The sequence below is a fragment of the Protomyctophum parallelum genome (genome assembly GCF_964188405.1).
Source record: "Protomyctophum parallelum genome assembly, chromosome: 5".
Taxonomy (NCBI): Eukaryota; Metazoa; Chordata; class Actinopteri; order Myctophiformes; family Myctophidae; genus Protomyctophum; species Protomyctophum parallelum.
In genome coordinates this window covers 11,449,918-11,468,448 of record NC_139702.1, presented here as the reverse complement: position 1 = coordinate 11,468,448, position 18,531 = coordinate 11,449,918, and the positions used below count along the sequence as shown (strand labels likewise).

The following is an 18,531-nucleotide window of genomic DNA, read 5'->3' as shown; positions in this document are numbered from 1 at the left end:
TTAAAAAAATATATATATAGTCCAGCATAATTATAATATAAACACGAACGACGTCGATAATATCAAGGACACGCTATATCTGCGGTGGTGGTGCTCGTTCGACGTTAAATTTACGTTTACCCCCCCCCCCCCCCCCCCCCAAAAAAAAACATTTCCCGTGGAAAACGGACAACATGGACTAGTCCCAAAAAGAAATGGCGGCGGTTCCTGCCAGTAGAGTGACGAGAAACTTTCCCATATAATCTTTTGCGACAAAATAGCCGTGTTTTTGTTGTCACAGCGCGGCCGGGGGGGCTCTTCTTCGCTCCGTGTTTTCTTCGAATAATACACCGTCACGACCACGTTCTTCAACCGTCGTCGGGAGGGACCCTACCGCGTGGCGGGCCGCCGTTAGTTACGCTTTAGCACGGACGTGTTTTTTTATTGCTTGCTGCTGCTCGGCTCCTCCACCACCACCACCACCAAAAAAAAGCAAGCCGTCAGTTCCTCTACGGAGCTTTCTTCGGGCTTTCCCTGGCTGTGTGTCTCTCGGAGAAGAAGTCACCATTATTACCCACACGGACTGCCTGTCACCAACTGTGTCACCTACCCTAAGCTAAAATAATAAAGCGTTTTTTTATATAGCCGCCCCACTGTACGGGCCAAGACGAGCGAGAGGCCGCCCGGATCCCTGTCTGTCGGGCCGGGTCTTGTCCTCTCCTTTACGGCCAGGTTGTTGTTGTTGTTCTGGTCGGGGGGGGGGGGGGGGAGAATTTAAGGAACGGCGGGCGGGCCAGGGAGGGTTTACCCCGGGTTTGTGGGTGCTGCCAACCACCACCGACAGACACACTGCTGTGCCACCACGGCCTCCGCTGTCTGTCCTGCTCCCGTGTTGTTGTTGTTGTTGAATGCCGCGACCGCTGCCTGGTGACACAGCCGCCGCCAACACCACCACGTTCGGCCTGGTTTGCTAGCGTTCCGGACCGGTAAGTAAACCATGAAGTGCCCCAATTTAAAAAAAATAAAATAAAAAAGAGGAAGATCTCCAAGCGAGATCTGTGTTTTTTTACACCTTTTATTTTACCTCGGCACGGCGCCGCTGTTTCTACAGAAGATAACATGAGGCTTGACGTGTTTTGTGGCCCATCTACGTCTACTATATTTATTATACGGTACACCCTGTGTGCGTATGTGTTGTGTGTGTTAACATTTAGCTTACACGTACGCTAGCTGGGAAACTCAACCTTTGCTGCCTTTTAAAAGCTTAATTTCGGGTCGTACAACGGTGTCGCTCGCCCAAAAAGAACCGTTCTACAAGCGTCAATGTTGGTTTTCGACAAGCGACGCCGTCATACGGCGGAGTATAAATGCCTAGGCGTATTATAGGAGTATATGTTATGGTATTATATCTAGTTAATTAATTGGCTTATCACTGCGGGGAAAAGCTAAGGCACTAAACGGCATTCATTGTAATGTCTGTTACTCCTATTTACAAGAACTTTAATAATTAATAACTAGACTGTTGTGTAAAACAGCTTTTTGAGGGCTGGAGCCCGTATTAACGAGGCCAGTGTGCGACATAATGTGATTGGACGTTTATTACGCTTTCTGATTCCTCACACTGTTTTTAACTTTAATTTCCTGGTTCCTTGATGACGGGCAGCCATCCTGGCCAATCAAATGGAGAAGCTCCAGGACCTGAGCCAATCAGAGCTGCAGGAGCTCCTGGACAACACGGAGAGGGTGGAGTCCATGGCGCTGGAGTCTGATGAGGTAATAATAATAAGACCTGTTCTGTTATGAAAATGACTTCTGTCTGTGTCCATGAATGGTAGTGGTCATGGTTCAGAGAGATCACCAGCTTGTTGTGAGACTGAGGGCGATTTATACTTAATGCGCTCCGGTGTCGTGCACAGAAGATCTACAAGCTCACATGCCAGGTTCCGCTATAAGTGTGCTAGTGTGATGTTAGGTATTTGTAAAGTGGGCTGATGGAAATTATATTCTTCAAGAAGTCATTTTAAGGAATCTTTCATGTTTATGTATTTGTCAAAGAGGAGAAAAAACATCTGCACACTAGTTTCTAGAGCTCAGAGACTTACTTTATTAAGAGGCAACAATTGCAACGTTACGAACTACAAGGTCTTCATCAGGCAAATATATGTATTATTTCATTTGTACCGTAGAGAGACAGGAGTATAGGAAACAATAGGAATGACCGACGTACCTTGGATGCATATCAATGGTGATCGTCCATTGTGTTGACCTGCTAAGTAAGTAGGTGTGTCAGATGTATTGTCTGAAGCAGTCAAAAGGGTTGCATAACAGTGGCTGGTGGTTTCACAAGCTGATTGAATTACAGTGATGACATAATTATGACGACACTAACGTTTGCTCATTATGCAAGTAAATAGCCTAGAACTATTTTGATATACATACATTTAAGAGTTTTGGCGCTGCATAGCCACCACTAGTTAAAAAATCCAATAATAATACCATCCCAATACAAGCGTGACTTGTTCTCTCGTAGCCGGCAATCGGAATAGAATTTCCCTGTGGGATAACAAAGGTATACAGACGCTATATAGTTTCTGGAAAGTACACTCTCATTCATATTTTAGAAATCTGCGAAACTACGCCACATCAAGGCTTTTATTGGGAAGGTATTATTCTTCCGGTTTGAGGGAAATGAAGTTCTGGTTTGAGGGTTCCATCTGTTTTGTTTTTTTTTAAGAGTTGCACATATCGCACATCCATGCAGCTTTTGAATATGATATGATGGGGGAACATGAATTGCTGAACAAAATGAATCTGTATTACAAATTTATCCTAACAGTTATAACAGTTCTACAACAGTGATGCTAATAGGCTGCATTTTGCCTCCCAAACCCAGATTATTGATAATGGACCCATCCGTAGACCTTTCTGGGGGTCCCATGGACGCACTACTGTATTCGGCACTGTACTTTTCTTTTCTTTCTTTCAGATACATTTTCTACATGAATATAACCATATTATAATCATATAAGATGAAATGGGAGTTAAATGCTGCAATTTGTAAAAATGACAAATGGTGCATTTATAATATGACTCATGCAACGTTGGTGAATCGGGACTTTGAGGACTTGTGAAATGTCCATGATGGGACCCATCTAAAAGACCACCCCTGGGTCCCGGGACCCATCTAAAAGACCACCCCTGGGTCCCGGGACCCATTATATTGAAAACCTATTTACATCACTGATACAATATGTCAGTAATTGTCATCCATTTATCCAAGTATTTGCGCTACTAAGATACTTTGTTTTGCCGGGTACATTATGCATTAGGCATATTAATTATTTCCTGTCTGACATGCGCATGTATAGGCTTAGGCCCTAAGTATTTCTGTTAGAATAAATGTGTAATACAGATTCATTTTGTTCAGCAATTCATGTTCCTCCATCATATCATATTCAAAAGCTGCATGGATATGTGATATGTGCAACCCCCCATTTCATAACAGACTTGCCATGGTGCCAAAAACAATGAAAATGGGGAAGAACAGTGTAGGCTATTTGTAACTGTAGTCCTGGTTTCCCAAAGGAGGCAAACACAGGAAAGCCTTGTCTGGGTTACTAAATTGCTGTGTGATCCGGTCTGGAGCAGATGATAGTTACGTCATGTTGTAGTCATTGTTTTGTAGAGGGACGGAACCCTCAAACAGCCTAAGGGCTGATTCATACTCCTATTTTACCGCTGTTTCGCTGTATGATTTCGGCTCATCAGAAATTTTCAGTAGCACCGAAGAGCCGTCTTTAGGACGGTACCCCCCCCCTTTACAGTGCCGAACCGACTTTTATTCGGCTCTAAAATAGGAGTATGAATCGGCGTGGTCTGATTAGCAGACTGTATACATTACACTCACTACACCACTGCATTAGGCATAACATTATGCTGAAAAGCATCATATCCCGAGGAGAGTAGCCCTTTAGTTTAGCAAAGACAATGGAGAATGGCGTATGAAATTGCTGTACTAAATACAGTACCCATAAAAATTGCAAAGTGACAATATGTTAATAATCATTAACCAATGTGTTAACCAAGCAGCACTGTACTGCTATTGATTGGTCGAACTGAGATGACATCACTGCAACCAAACACTTGAGCAACACAACACCACCATTAACAGCTCAGAGGACAGCCAGCTTACAGTTGCAGTACAACAGATTTTTTGTCATACAGCAACGGTTATTTTGACATAACATTAACGTCTGAGAAAATTAATAGAGCGAGCTGTAGTTCTATGCTGTACCTCCCCTCGCTCTTCATGCTTGGTCCTGGTTATTATGGAAACAAAAACAAACATCTATCACAGAACTTCACAGGTTCTGGAAAGTTTCAAACTAACCGTCAACTTCTCCAGTGGAGCTGCTCAGTGACATTGCGAAGACTGTGGTTATGCTGATCAGTCACATGTTGTGTAATGTCCCCCCCCACACACACACACACACAAACTGCAACCGCTCCCTTATAGTAAAGGTCTTTACTATAAATAGCCACAACTTGCCTGGTTAACACAAAGTTACTACTTGCACGTATATGAGAAGAAATTTAGTTTTGTGATCAGCAGCCTGGAAGTGGAAAATAGCTGCTTCCCCACGTACTCCATCCTACCACTTAAATTCCAAGTACACGTCTCACAGCATGTACATTCTTTTTATATGGAAAATAAATCTTTAACGGGCATCAGTATTTCCCCCAAAATCCAAAGTTTGGAAAGGCATCAGCACTAGTATACAGACCACATGATCCTATAGGTGACAATTTAAGTGCTAGAGGAAATTATGGTTTGGAAATACTTTTGACAAATAGATTTCATAGAGTATGTCACTCACTATCTGCATAATCTTCAGTATGACCGTCATCAGAGAATGCTTGGTATGCATCATATGAAATGTGTTTCAGGAGATGGGTCTCCGGAACTGCACGTGTTCCTGCAGGATTAGTATCAAATCTCCCCTATACCCGTCTCCCTATCGGCTTTCCTACAGTCTCAAAGACAGAGAAAGTGAAAACTGGCACTGCCCAAGTAGTTATTTATTTAAAGAGAGATACTCTAACAACATTACTTAGTTTTTGTTTTGTCAGTAACTAATGTTACTTAAAAAGGGTAGGCATAATAAGCTTTGGCTTCAGCCTACACCTTTTCGGTGCTAAACTTGACCGTATAATACAATCTGTCTTTAGAAATGCAAGTACCGAAATAAACTATTCATTCAATTCAAATTCAACATGATGTTGGAAAGAAGCATTAATGTTACATTCTGTACATTATTGTACAATTTAGGCATTTAGCAGACGCTCTTAATCCAGAGCGATTTACAGTAAGCAGGAACAAAAGACATGGTGATACATCAAATACATACAAATTTCCATCCATTGATCTGCATTAATTCTGACATTCAGACTAATATCTTTAGCTGTTTTCCTGTGGTTGCAGAACCTCTACCTTTCCCTCTGTGCCAGCCTGAATATGACAACTATTAAGTTAACAATTAACTGAAATGCACAATCAACTGTGCAAGTGTTTCCCTTAAGCACCTTTAGACCCTGTCACTCACTGTACGGCATATAGTGAAAATAGCAGATCTACAGTCTCACAACACATTGCGTTGCATTATAAGCATTACGCTTGTAGATTTGCACATTTTTCTGGATGTTAATGTTTGCCTATTTTTGTCAGATGTGTGCCTAATATGACGTGCCCAGAATCGGGCCTCTAGGGTTCATGTGGTTAATGCCGTAGACGTTGATGGAAATGCTTCTCATTGAGATGCACATGCTTTAGTTTTTCCCAACATCTCACACATATAGGTTCACAATTGAAGTAAATTACCTACTCTACTACTCATTTTTTTGTCATGCACGAGCAACAATTGCACAGTGGGCATTAATTTGACTAGTATCTTTTAAATTAATGTCTGGATTTTCGTTTGCACGACACAGTTGTCCTCTTTGATAATCAAAATGTGATTAATCAAAATGCCCTAATGCAGATAATAAAATGAAGTATTGTTGAGCCTGTCACACTGACTCAAAGGTGAGGTGAGGTAGGTGTGTGTGTGTGTGTGTGTGTGGGTGTGTGTGGATGTGGGTGGGTGGCCGGCCACAACACGTGATGTTCACCAAACAACTTCTATCAAGGAATTAATCCGGTATCATACAGTCTCTAAGCTCTTGGCAGGGTTTGGACAAATGTTTAGAAGGACCGGTTAAACATTACTAGGCCTAGGCTGTCACAAGTTATCCAGTCATCTATATGAATTAATCTGTTGAAAAATGTGCATACATTTTCAAACATTAACCCATTTAAACCTGCAGACTATTCTAAAAAAAAAAAGAAAAAACCCATGTCGTTCTCAAACATTTTTATATCCAGGACCCCCAAAAATTATATCTAATTGGCCTCCGACCCCCATCTCAAAATATGTTGTTCCAGGGACCCGAGCGAGTGCCGCACTATGAGTTTGTAAATCTGCTATTTTTCAATAGCTAAAGTATAACATAATGCTTAAAACACCAAAAGGGGTTCACGCCCAAAATGGGTTAAAAGAAAACTATCTTTTTACAGCATTCATGCACATGACAATAAATTGCCACGTAAAATGACGACTGTTCTGCCCACTTTCCTTCTCCAAAAAGATCCAGAACATTCAGCTGGAGAGGGAGATGGCGCTGGCGTCCAACCGCAGCCTGGCCGAGCAGAACCTGGACATGAAACCCCGTCTGGAGCTTCAGAGAGACGTCCTGGTGGAGAGATACTCCCAGCTAGAGACTGTCAGAGACGCATACAGACAACACTGTTCACTGAAAGGTGAGATGCTCCCAGCTAGAGACTGTCAGAGACACATACAGACAACACTGTTCACTGAAAGGTGAGATGCTCCCAGCTAGAGACTGTCAGAGACGCATACAGACTACACTGTTCACTGAAAGGTGAGATGCTCCCAGCTAGAGACTGTCAGAGACGCATACAGACAACACTGTTCACTGAAAGGTGAGATACTCCCAGCTAGAGACTGTCACAGACGCATACAGACAACACTGTTCACTGAAAGGTGAGATGCTCCCAGCTAGAGACTGTCAGAGACACATACAGACAACACTGTTCACTGAAAGGTGAGATACTCCCAGCTAGAGACTGTCACAGACGCATACAGACAACACTGTTCACTGAAAGGTGAGATGCTCCCAGCTAGAGACTGTCAGAGACACATACAGACAACACTGTTCACTGAAAGGTGAGATGCCCCCAGCTAGAGACTGTCACAGACGCATACAGACAACACTGTTCACTGAAAGGTGAGATACTCCCAGCTAGAGACTGTCACAGACGCATACAGACAACACTGTTCACTGAAAGGTGAGATGCTCCCAGCTAGAGACTGTCAGAGACACATACAGACAACACTGTTCACTGAAAGGTGAGATACTCCCAGCTAGAGACTGTCACAGACGCATACAGACAACACTGTTCACTGAAAGGTGAGATGCTCCCAGCTAGAGACTGTCAGAGACACATACAGACAACACTGTTCACTGAAAGGTGAGATGCTCCCAGCTAGAGACTGTCAGAGACACATACAGACAACACTGTTTACTGAAAGGTACAGAGTCGGGGTACTGCTGCTGTTGGCTCACTAGGAAGTAGGAAGAGTTATGTGCACAGAGCCCATTGGTAATCACTATATGTTGCCGGTTCGCCTCCCGGCTCCTGTCTGTGTGTCCCTGAGCAAGACATTTATCCCCCTAACTGCTCCCCCATGGGCGCTCATCATAACCATCTGAGCCTGAAACTGAATCCCCCCTCAGGACTAAAGGCCTATTCATAGTTCGTTTTCGGTGAAGAGGTGACCACCGATGGCAGCAGTTAGTAAAGATGGGTTGTGTGAGTGGTGACCGCCGCGGCATGATGTCATGTTGTAGTTTTCGGTGGTCACTTATCACCTAAAACTGGAGTAAGAATAAGTTACTGCATGGGACCACAAGTGAGAGTGGAGAAGGAAAGGCACCCGGCCCAGACCACAGACTTATACAATTTGTGTGTGTGTGTGTGTGTGTGTGTGTGTGTGTGTGTGTGTGTGTGTGTGTGTGTGTGTGTGTGTGTGTGTGTGTGTGTGTGTGTGTGTGTGTGTGTGTGTGTGTGTGTGTGTGTGTGTGTGTGTGTGTGTGTGTGTGTGTGTGTGTGTGTGTGTGTGTGTGTGTGTGTGTGGAATGAATAGAATTGAATTGGGCTAATTCGCTTATTTCCATCGCTCAAATTTAGTTTTTGTATATATCCTCTTTTCATAATCTAAATAGTATCCCAAGCGGCACACTTTACTACTTATTATGATGGTAATAAGCGAATTAGCACAAAAACCCAACCCCCATTGAGGGCTTATGGTAGGGGAAATAGCCAATAATGCACTTTTGCACAAAATAACACCTGGACCTCTTTGGTGGGGACGCAACAACTACAAATAAAAGTAAGAAAGCCAGTATGGAATTCTCCTTTAACTCGGCCATCGCCCACCCTGCGCACCACTTTTAACCCATTCTGGGCGGGAACCCCTTTTGGTGTTAGCATTATGTTATGCTTTAGCTATTGAAAAATAGCAGATCTACGAGCTCATAGCGCGCCACCGAGTTTCGCGCTACAAGCTTGTAGGTCTGCTATTTTTGAAAAATCAAAGAACGACTGACACAGAAACATAGCTTTTTCAGAAAACTGTCAGCATGTAGAAGACATTTTTTGAATCTGATCTCAGGTCAAATCCAAACATTATACACTAGTCTTCCATCACAGGCAAACCGACTCGCTCAACATTGTCTGTCGTTAGGGATTTCTCTTTTGCTCAACTTGCCTGTGTGTGTGTGTGTGTGTGTGTGTGTGTGTGTGTGTGTGTGTGTGTGTGTGTGTGTGTGTGTGTGTGTGTGTGTGTGTGTGTGTGTGTGTGTGTGTGTGTGTGTGTGTGTGTGTGTGTGTGTGTGTGTGTGTGTGTGTGTGTGTGTGTGTGTGTCATGCATTTATGGATTGTGGCAAAGTGAGTATTTAGGCTATGTCAGTCAACTGTCTAGTCAACACATGCTTACTGTATGTCTTTCTAATACGTTTAGCTGTCTGTCGGCTATGTGTCGATGAGGAAAACCAGATTTTCCAGTTGTCCTGACTGTGTGCTCAACGGTGTGGAGCGTTAACAATGTTTTACTTGTTAGGTCATTCATTCATTAATGCTTTTAACCTTTTATTTAACCACTTAAGCCCTGTACATACTTCATCATGCATTTGACAGATAGTGAAAATAGCAAGCTTAAAAGCATCACATGATAACGCATGTGAGCTTGTATAAAGGCTATTTTCTCGATATAGTCAGTCAGAGGATATCGTTATTATGGCGTACTTGGCATGGAAGACTTTGGGAACCCCTACACTAGAGCAGGAGAGAGAGAGGGGAGTTGCACCACTCGGTTCACACGGGTGTGATTTTTATACTTCAGTATAAAAAGGTTGAAAACCCCATGTCTAAATGAACCCTTTCAGGTACAGTATGTACTGAGAGTTGTGGCCGTGGGGTTCCTTTGGAAATACAGCATTTGAGAACCACTGCACTACAGGATAGGTTATGGGGTAACTCAAATGGCTGGAGTTACTGTGGGGGCATCGCACGGGGCATTGCAATGGAGAGATGTTGGGGTGTGATGTGCTCGTATTTCTACGCACTCATCAGGATCCTACCTCCTAGCAGCTCTGTTCTGGACGTACTGGAGCTTTTGGAGCCATCAGCTGGGTGAATGAAGCTCCCACAGGCAGGATTCATAACGTTTGTCTTACCTCCAGGAAAATGGCAGATTATTTTACCAACGAGGCACAGAGGCAGCAAAAAGATGCAACGCAATATCTTGCTTATCAGTTGTTGTCGACAAGCAAACCTTTGTGCATCAGCGTATTTGAGCTTTACTTACAGATTTATACTGTGCGGACTTCATCACAGTGTCATAGCACAGTAAACACTGCAGCTAATGCAATTAACTGTGGGTTGATTTGATTTGATTTGGTTTAGGTGTACCAGTTGGCGAGCATTGAAAATAACACTGTCAGTGCTTGCTCTTTGGCACATCTGAATCAAATTGACACATCATTACTTTAATTAGCTACGGCTATCTCTAGCCTGCGTTTGAAAGGTTTTGATAAGGGTTTTGATAAGGGTTCAGTTCAGTTGTTAAAAGCAAGATTAGAATTACATTTTAATATTTGTGCCATGCATGAAAGTTGGATATTTACTTTTTTTTCCCACTCTCTTTTTTGTTCTCTGCTGTCCCTCTTGCCTCCCTGTCCCCTCCTCTCTGCTGTCCCTCCCTGTCCCCTCCTCTCTGCTGTCCCTCCCTGTCCCCTCCTCTCTGCTGTCCCTCCCTGTCCCCTCCTCGCTGCTGTCTCTCTTGTCCCCTCCTTTCCAGACGGGATCGTAGGTCAGGTGTCCCCAGAGGCGTTGTTCTCCAGACTACAGACAGAGGGCAGCAACACAGAGGCAGAGTCTGAGGTCTGTCCTTCTCCATCAAATCAAAATGGATGTTTCACAGCTTTTAGTACAGGCACTGTATGCTGCTGAACCGGCACTATCATGCCCACCATGCATTCTGTCAACAGCCTAGCATTCCTTTTCGGGTTTTTATGATCCGGTCGGGAGCGGATGGTAATTTACGTCATGTTGTAGTCATTGATTGAACGGGGAACCTTCTGGTTGCCACTCTACCCCTGAGCCACTGTCGGTTAAATGCCGATACATCGTTTCACTTGATCTGCAACGATACAGAGACAAATGCCACTCGAACCCTTTACACCGACCAGCAGCAAGCAAGTGACTTTACAGAAATGCATGCGAAAAAATAGCTTATAACAAGCAAACTTGGCAACACTGATCAGCCTTGTACGTTCAACCATAGACATAAACGTAGACACTCTTTCCGTCTGTGGAGCGTATGTGCTCAGGGGAGGGCAAAACTTTCCTGACATTCCTTGTGAAGCCCCGCGGAAGCATGAGCATGCGTCACAGAGCCCATGTTCGCGTCTGATAAGTCCCGGAAAAGATGTGCTGTGATTGGCCAGTAATCAACTTGAGTGGCAGCGTGACGTAACATGCCTTCCACTCTTCCGGTGTACTTCCTCTCCCAGTGTAAATCCTTCAACACACATCGCTCCAACCAACTGCAGCGGCCAATGAGGCATCCATTTTTTTTTAAAATATCTATAGCTAAATTCCAATACCGCAACTTTCACACTCGCTCACTCTCCTCGCGTCCTCCACTCGCTCCTCGGCTCCGCCCCCAGCGAGGAGGAGAGGAGGAGGAGAGGATTCTATGCGAGGACAGAGTGGTGGTCGAATTTTCCTCTGGAATCGGAATGTACTACGCTGTCATTTCAAAGCGACGGCACAATCCGCGATCACTAATGACGTGTATCAATTCAATTCAATTCAAAGGGCTTTATTGGCATGGGAAAACATACCAAAGCAAAAGTGGTGTCACACAGCTGGATCACTGGAACTCCGAAGTCCGAACAGAGCCGTACAGTGCAGAATAGACAATTCATCATTTTGTACATGTAACCGAGGGTCCGAGGCCAATGTGTATGTATTGGTAACATGTGCAAGGCAAGGCTATTTATTCCTGAAATAGTGAATAAGCGCCAGGATGCGCACACGTATAAATCACCCCCCTCCTCCGACAGTCAGTCCTCCTCCGCGGTCTTTGCAAATAACGGACACTATAACAGGAATTAGGTATAGTCTCTCTGACTTACATATTCAGTTCAGTCCACATATAAATATTATTTTTTTCCATTTTTGTCACCGTCATTCATAGCAGTCTGTGCATTCAGGCATGCACAGAGATAAATTAACTATAGCTTTTGAGGTGCGCACAATATAGCCGGCCTAATTTATATATCCTACTTTTATTATGCTTCACACAACGCAATAAAGCCAGTGGCTTGTTGTGGTCCTTTCACTTTCACATAAGTAGGCTAGATAGGCTACTTTATCATTCTGAAGCTCTATTCATTCAGCGAAAATGTGTCTCTTCAACAAACAGTTGAACAGTGCGTGCATGTGTGTGTTGGCCGTTGGGTCGGCGACTTCAGCCAGTCAGCCGGCCGGCAGCTAGTGGATGGGGGGGGGGGGGGGGGTGCACAGTATCGGGTTTCATCAGTGTTTTCTGTTCCACATGTGGAGGAGGCGGACTTATGTCACTGGAGAAGGAAAAAAAACATGTACACGTGATGCGGAAATCCGCTGCGAGGAGACAAAATACCCCACCGAGCCTGCACCTGATGTACACTCGCTCTATGCGGTCTCGGAGAGCTCACTCGGCTCCTCCACTCGACTCTCCTCTCCTCCTCGATGGAGCGCTTTAACAATCGGAACGTTAACAATTTCCGGGTCACGCTGGAATGACCCCGAGTGACCGAGTGGGAGTGAGCGAGTGTCCGAGATTTTGGGTATTGGAATTTAGCTCTAGTGTTCAATATTCAATAAATGTCACAAACTGTCCTCGTGTCCCTCCCCGTCTCTGTCCCTCCCTCCAACCAGGTGTTGGCCGACGAGTTCCTAGAAGGCTCCCTGCCTCTGGACTCCTTCCTGGAGCGCTTCCTGTCACTGCGCTCCCTGGCCCACCGGAGACGCGTGCGGGTGGAGAAGTTCCAGGACGTCCTGCGGCAGAGGAGCGAGAGCGCCGACCCCTCCATCATGACGTCGTCCACGTGTTCCGACCAGAGTCAGATGACCACGACGGCCGCCACGTCGGACCAGCACCACCCCCCCGCCGGCCCCACGCACCCGAGCGCGGGCGCCACGGCTCCCTCCTCCGGCATGCCCTACGCCCCCTACCCCGTCACTCCCCCCAACCACCATCCCCCCATGCCGGCGGCCGCCGCCGCCCCCGCCAACCCGCCGTCCCAGTTCCCGCCCTACCCCAGCCCCGGCTCGCCGTTCGCCCCGGCGGCGGGCTACCACCCCCCCCCCAGAGCCCCCGCCGCCGCCGCCTGCCCTTACCCCACCCAGCCCACGTTCCCCGCGCCGGGCCACCCGGGCTCGGCGTTCGGGCAGTACACCCCCCCCAGCCAGCCCCCGGCCGGCGCGGCGCCCTACCCGGCCTCCTACTCCTACGGCGGCTACAGCTACCCGGCGGCGCCCGGCTACTCCAACTCCCACTCCCCGACGGGGCGGCCCGTCTACAGACCAGGATATGGAGTACCTCAGCCATATTCCTGAAAGCTCTAGCGCTCTATTTGCTGTTCTCCAAGTCCTGTTCGATTCCCCTCGTTCAGTCTCTCCATCTTCACCCCCCACCCCTCCGCCCCCCTCCCGACCTCGGTGTCAGACCCCCCCCCCCCCCCACACTCCTTGTGTCCCCCTCCTCCTCCCCCACCCTGTCTGCAGTTTGTCCCATCCAAGAGGGTCTCTTGCTTTACTTATTTCTCTGTTGCACTATTTCTCCCTCCTCTCTCTCTCTCTCTCTCTCTCTCTCATCATCTCTTCTCTAGACCCCCCCCCCCACCCCCCTCAACCCATCTATGACACTAGTCTCAGGTTGTCGTGTTGTGTTTGAGTGTTAAGAACACTCCACCTTGTCTTTGGCCCTTCATACATTCATTCTAGTCCGTTTGCTTGCTCCTCCCCCCTCTTTCCGCGTGCGCGTGTGTGTCTTGGTGTGTGTGTGTGTGTGTGAGATGCTATTTGGCAATCAGAAATTCCTTATAACACTCAAGTGTCTCAAAGTGCACTCCCCATTTCTTGATACATTTATTTGTTTTTGTTTTTTTGTCTTTTTAATTTATATTCTCTTTTAGAAATCAAAGTTTTCTTTTAAAACACTATCGTCGTAGAGCAGCAGTTCCAGTCCACTTCTCTACCAGCAACTGTCCACTCCACAGTCTCGTTCACAGTCACCGTATCGGTCAGTCCTCTGTCAGTGCAACCTGCTAAACAAACCTCCTTTATAGTCTGTTGCATGCTAAAGGACTGCAGCAGATCTACAAGCTCACAGTGTGTCTCGACGCTGTCGTTGTGAGCGTGCAGATGACTGTATTGTCAGCGTTGTGAGCATGTAGATGACAGCGTGCAACAGAATATAAATTAAGCATGAAACGTCGCTGTCGAGCAGAAACCTCTTATCTCCATATTTGATATTTTTTGTGGTCGCTCTGGGCTGCATACGTTGGTTAGCCCACTTTCACCTGGGAAGGATTCTACAAAATGTCTTCTAAATCCTGACAGTTTTCTGAAAAACCCTGTCAGTGGTGCTCAAACACTTTCATGTCAAGGACCCCCAAGGCCCAAGATTATATTTAATTGGCCACCGACCCCCATCTGAAAATATGTTGTTCCAGGGACCCCCCCCCCCCCCAGAAGCAAAGATTTGAGTTAAAAACTTTGGCTCTGAAAGAATATATATTCAAAGATTTTTCAAAAATAGCACTTGGTGCCGGGCTATGAGCTTGTAGATCTGCTATTTTTCAATGGCTAAAGTATAACAATGCTTAAAACACCAAAAAGGGTTCCCGCCCAAAATGGGTTTATAATCAACCATGGCTCCTGACATGCGTGGCGGGGTAAAACTAATCTGTGCTGTGGGTTAAAAATCACCTGTGGCTTCCTCTGAGGTTAGGGTTCGGGGAAGGGTGTCTTTTCTGTGCTTTGTGCTTGTAAATCTGCTATTTCATTTTTGAATTTCACTCCTGAAAAGTTACAGTTGTTGTGGATATATGAGGTTTCCACCCCGACAGAGACGCTAACAACAATGAGTTTCCATGTCATGCCTTGTCATGTGGTCATTTATGTCCGTAAGTAAAAGTTGAACGATCCTGTGTTCTCTGGAATCAAACCAGTGCAGTTAACAGTTTAAAAAAAATAAAAGGCTTTTTGTCACTTTTTGGGAGAGGCTAGGGTTTTGTTTAGTCAGTACAGCGGTATCTGAGTGAGTATCAGAAGGTCACCAGTTCCATATATATATATATATATATTTTTTAACCATAAACTATTCAAAGCTTTAGTTTATAGACCAACGGTGGTATTTTGAAAACAATTATTTGACACACCGGGAGGGAGCCAGTGTCACGTGTTATGGTCTGCTTTCTTGGTATTAGACAATGTACCAGGGGGTGCAAAGTAAACCCTAAACTCATTGTGACCTTGAGCTTGACCTTTTCAACCCTAATGTTTCAGGTTCTCGGGGTAGCCTACTGCTCATCAAATGTCACGAATTATATCCACCCATTCTCAATTTTGACTGTGACCTTTGCCCCCCCCCCAAAAAAAAGTTGGTGGTAGTGAACAGCCTGCTCTTTATTCTCTCAGTTTTAGTTATCTTGCTAACAAATGCATACACAGAAACGGACGACAGTGATTTATTTAGGCTTGACCTCAAAATTAAAAAAGAATCTTCTAAATCCTCCAGTTTTCTGAAATAAATATTTTCACTGTTTAAAAATAAATAGCAGATCTACAAGCTCATAGCGAGCCACTCGGTGGCGCGCTATGAGCTTGTAGATCTGCTATTTTTCAATAGCTAAATTATAACATAATGTTTAAAACACCAAAAGAGGTTCCCGCCCCAAAATGGGGGGCTTAGAAATGTCCCCCGTTTTGAATGTTTAGCCTGATGGTGGCGCTAGAGGAACAGCCATGGGGTCACCAACCATCATATTCCTCTTGTGAGCAAGAATGTCACACACGCAGCAATCCAGTCGTTTCTTTTCGGTATCTTGACTTTGTCACAAACGGAGTCACTCAAGTGTGTGTGTGTGTGTGTGTGTGGGGGGGGGGGGGGTCAATTCCTTTCAATTTCAAACTTATTGCAGTGATTCTCCAACATTTTTAATGTCCAGTGATTCAACCTGTGGGCCGTGAGGATGTTGCAAATGGCAAAACATTAGCATTTGGTTTTTTTATGATACTATAACACAAGTTGGCCCTGATCCAGAAAAAAGGTTGAGAACCACTGCATTACCCACATAACTCTGAGGGTGAACACATGAAACAAAATGCATCGGTTCCATTTGTACACGCTCAGAGTAGGAGACCTGTATGGGTCCATTTGGTTCCTAACTATCAATAATTTAACTTGGAACTCTTGAAACCACCGTGGGAGTCCCCAGGCCAGGGGCAACGGTGGCCGAACGGTTTGCGGAGCGGTCTTGATATCGGAAGGTCGCTAGTTCCCCGGACCGGCACGTTAAAATTACCACCGCTGAAGTGCCCTTGAGCAAGGCATTGAACCACTACCATGAAATGTTCTATGAGCAGTAAACAAGTTCTTGAGCTTAGTCCAGTTACCCTGGGTAAACATACTTTGCTTTGCTTTCACTTTGGGAACCATTGACTTGTGGAATTTAGTTGAATGCTTTGTCTTTTCACAGTTGAATTGTTGACGAGTGTGAAATGCATGAGTAGAAAGGGAAGCCATATATTGAAGCCGATTAGGGACATCATTTATGTGCTCAGAAGCCAGGGAATAACATTAGACTGACTAACGCTAATGGCATGGTACAGCATCTGCTGTGTGCATTCTGGATGGAGTCTAGGGTGAAGTTAGCCAGGCTAAGGGAATATACCAGGTACAAAGCTACATGCCATCTGGAATTATTTTTATTTATTGTCAACCAGTTTTACTCTTTATGTTTTAATGTACAACTTTCTTTCATGACAATGCATGTCGTATTCATTTTGACACTCTAGTTCACTTAGCTTTTTCTCTATTTAAGTACAGATTTTAGGGTCTCCCCGAACAACTTAGATTGGCATTTATAACGCCCGGTATATAGACTGTTGATAGTCATTTGTTTTTCTTTCTTTCCCCCCCCGTCTGACTGTCAAATCTGTGTTAGTTTAAATCTGGGAGTGTAAGAAAATCTGACCCGTACCGAGTTAAATTAACACTACATTTTTATATGTAGGCCAAGAGCTGTGCTTTCCTCTTTGTGTCAACTCTATGCAGACCACAATCACGCCCCCGTCAGTGACACAGTAACACGCTATAAAGAAGCTTCTGTCTGCCGTGGTGACTTGTCCTGGGCGCCTGTATGCATTTGGGGTTGTTTCTGTTTGATGCTGCCTTACTGGCTTATCTGCACTGGAAGGCAAGGCAGTGAGAAGAACTCGGTAAAGGGGCCCCAAGCTGCCAATCTGGTTTGGTTTTCCCTCAAACATCTTGTCACTGAATGCTGTGACGTGACGGCAACTTCCTGATGCATGTTTGACCGCAAATATTAATCTTTCAACCGAAACCGGGAATTTGTCAAAAAGACCAGAATCACAGTGGCTAACGTGGACCGTAAACGATCAAAAGATTGGTGGGAAATCCGTTTGCTTATTATGAAATATGAATGTTGGCAAATTTGATCAAGGGTGTTCCCGTTACTGAAAACCAAAGCAAACTTATCAGTCCTGACCTCAAGGTGCGAAAATGCTGGAGAGAATTGACAAATAATGTAATGCAGTCCTATTTTCTGGTACCAGTTATCACACGACACACATTTACACTATGCTACTGTGTTGTGATCACTTTCAGTGAAGCATCTTTGCACTAAGAACATCTTTGGTCCAGTCAGTGACAGCCATGCTAACCAAGAGAGATTGTTAATGTTAAGATCCTTCCTTAAAGTGTGGTATTGCTGGGATTAATAACCATTCATCTGTCATAAGCTTGTCAAATAATGTATATTTAATGTGTCTCTTCACTGAATATCTGTCTTAGGTTTTTGAACAACAAAGTGGTGAAGGAGGAGGAGGGGGAAAAAAAATCGGGAACCAGAATCACAGAAATTAATTCCACATCCTTTTGCTCTCTTGTCATGTCATTCATTAATGGATATGGTGCTGAGACAGTTTGCTACACTACTGCATCGTTTGCATATCAATTTACTATGGAAAAATTTGCCTTCCGCACCAAACGCACGCGCGCGCACACATATAAAAGTATAGGGCCAGGTTAACTTCCTTTTTTTTTCTCCCTTTTTGTCGATTAGAAATATCAAAACAGAAATCAAACTTGGCATGAGATACTCGTCACGTGCCAACCACGAATAGCTGAGAGTGAATGCTCTGTATCATTTAGCGAGCTAATTACCAGTTTGTACTTCCATGTCGAATTGAACCTAAACCCTGGTCTCTCAAGCCACGGAAGACCAGTAGTCAAACTTATTATCTCAGAGGCAAGAAATCAAGATTTGAGTCATAGTATTACAGTGTTTTAGACGAAGCACAAGGGATACTTTCTAATATAGTCTAGCATTAATATTATTCAGAGGGAAATATAACAAAGATGGATTTATCTGTTCTTCTGATGGTGACGAATTATATGATGACTGTAGATTGTTGAAAAGCTGTTTTTCTTTTCTTTTGTTTTTTTCTTTTTTTTTGGGTTGTGAATAATTAAACACTGAAGTTGATCTAAAAAGCTGTGTTCTTCAGTCTGTCGTATATTACAAGTGCGGTAAATGAAGAGATGGTATTTTACTGCCTTAACCCATTTTGA

General features: G+C 44.7%; 1 protein-coding gene across 1 annotated transcript; it reads left to right on the top strand.

Moving 5' to 3' along the window:
• Positions 1-179: 179 nt before the first annotated feature.
• vps37c (VPS37C subunit of ESCRT-I) lies at positions 180-14,929 on the top strand. Its single transcript, XM_083764916.1, has 5 exons — positions 180-965; positions 1,643-1,752; positions 6,664-6,835; positions 10,459-10,541; positions 12,588-14,929. The coding sequence occupies exons 2-5, from the start codon at positions 1,660-1,662 to the stop codon at positions 13,266-13,268; spliced, it is 1,029 nt and encodes a 342-aa protein (XP_083621042.1). The 5' UTR covers positions 180-965; positions 1,643-1,659; the 3' UTR covers positions 13,269-14,929.
• The last annotated feature ends 3,602 nt before the right edge of the window (positions 14,930-18,531 follow it).

Excerpts from the sequence above, each read along its gene's own strand:
- vps37c (XM_083764916.1), top strand. The coding sequence starts at position 1,660 with ATGGAGAAGCTCCAGGACCTGAGCCAATCAGAGCTGCAGGAGCTCCTG. Across the intron at positions 1,753-6,663 it reads TGGCGCTGGAGTCTGATGAG|ATCCAGAACATTCAGCTGGA; the intron begins GTAATAATAATA and ends TTCTCCAAAAAG. Across the intron at positions 10,542-12,587 it reads ACACAGAGGCAGAGTCTGAG|GTGTTGGCCGACGAGTTCCT; the intron begins GTCTGTCCTTCT and ends CCCTCCAACCAG.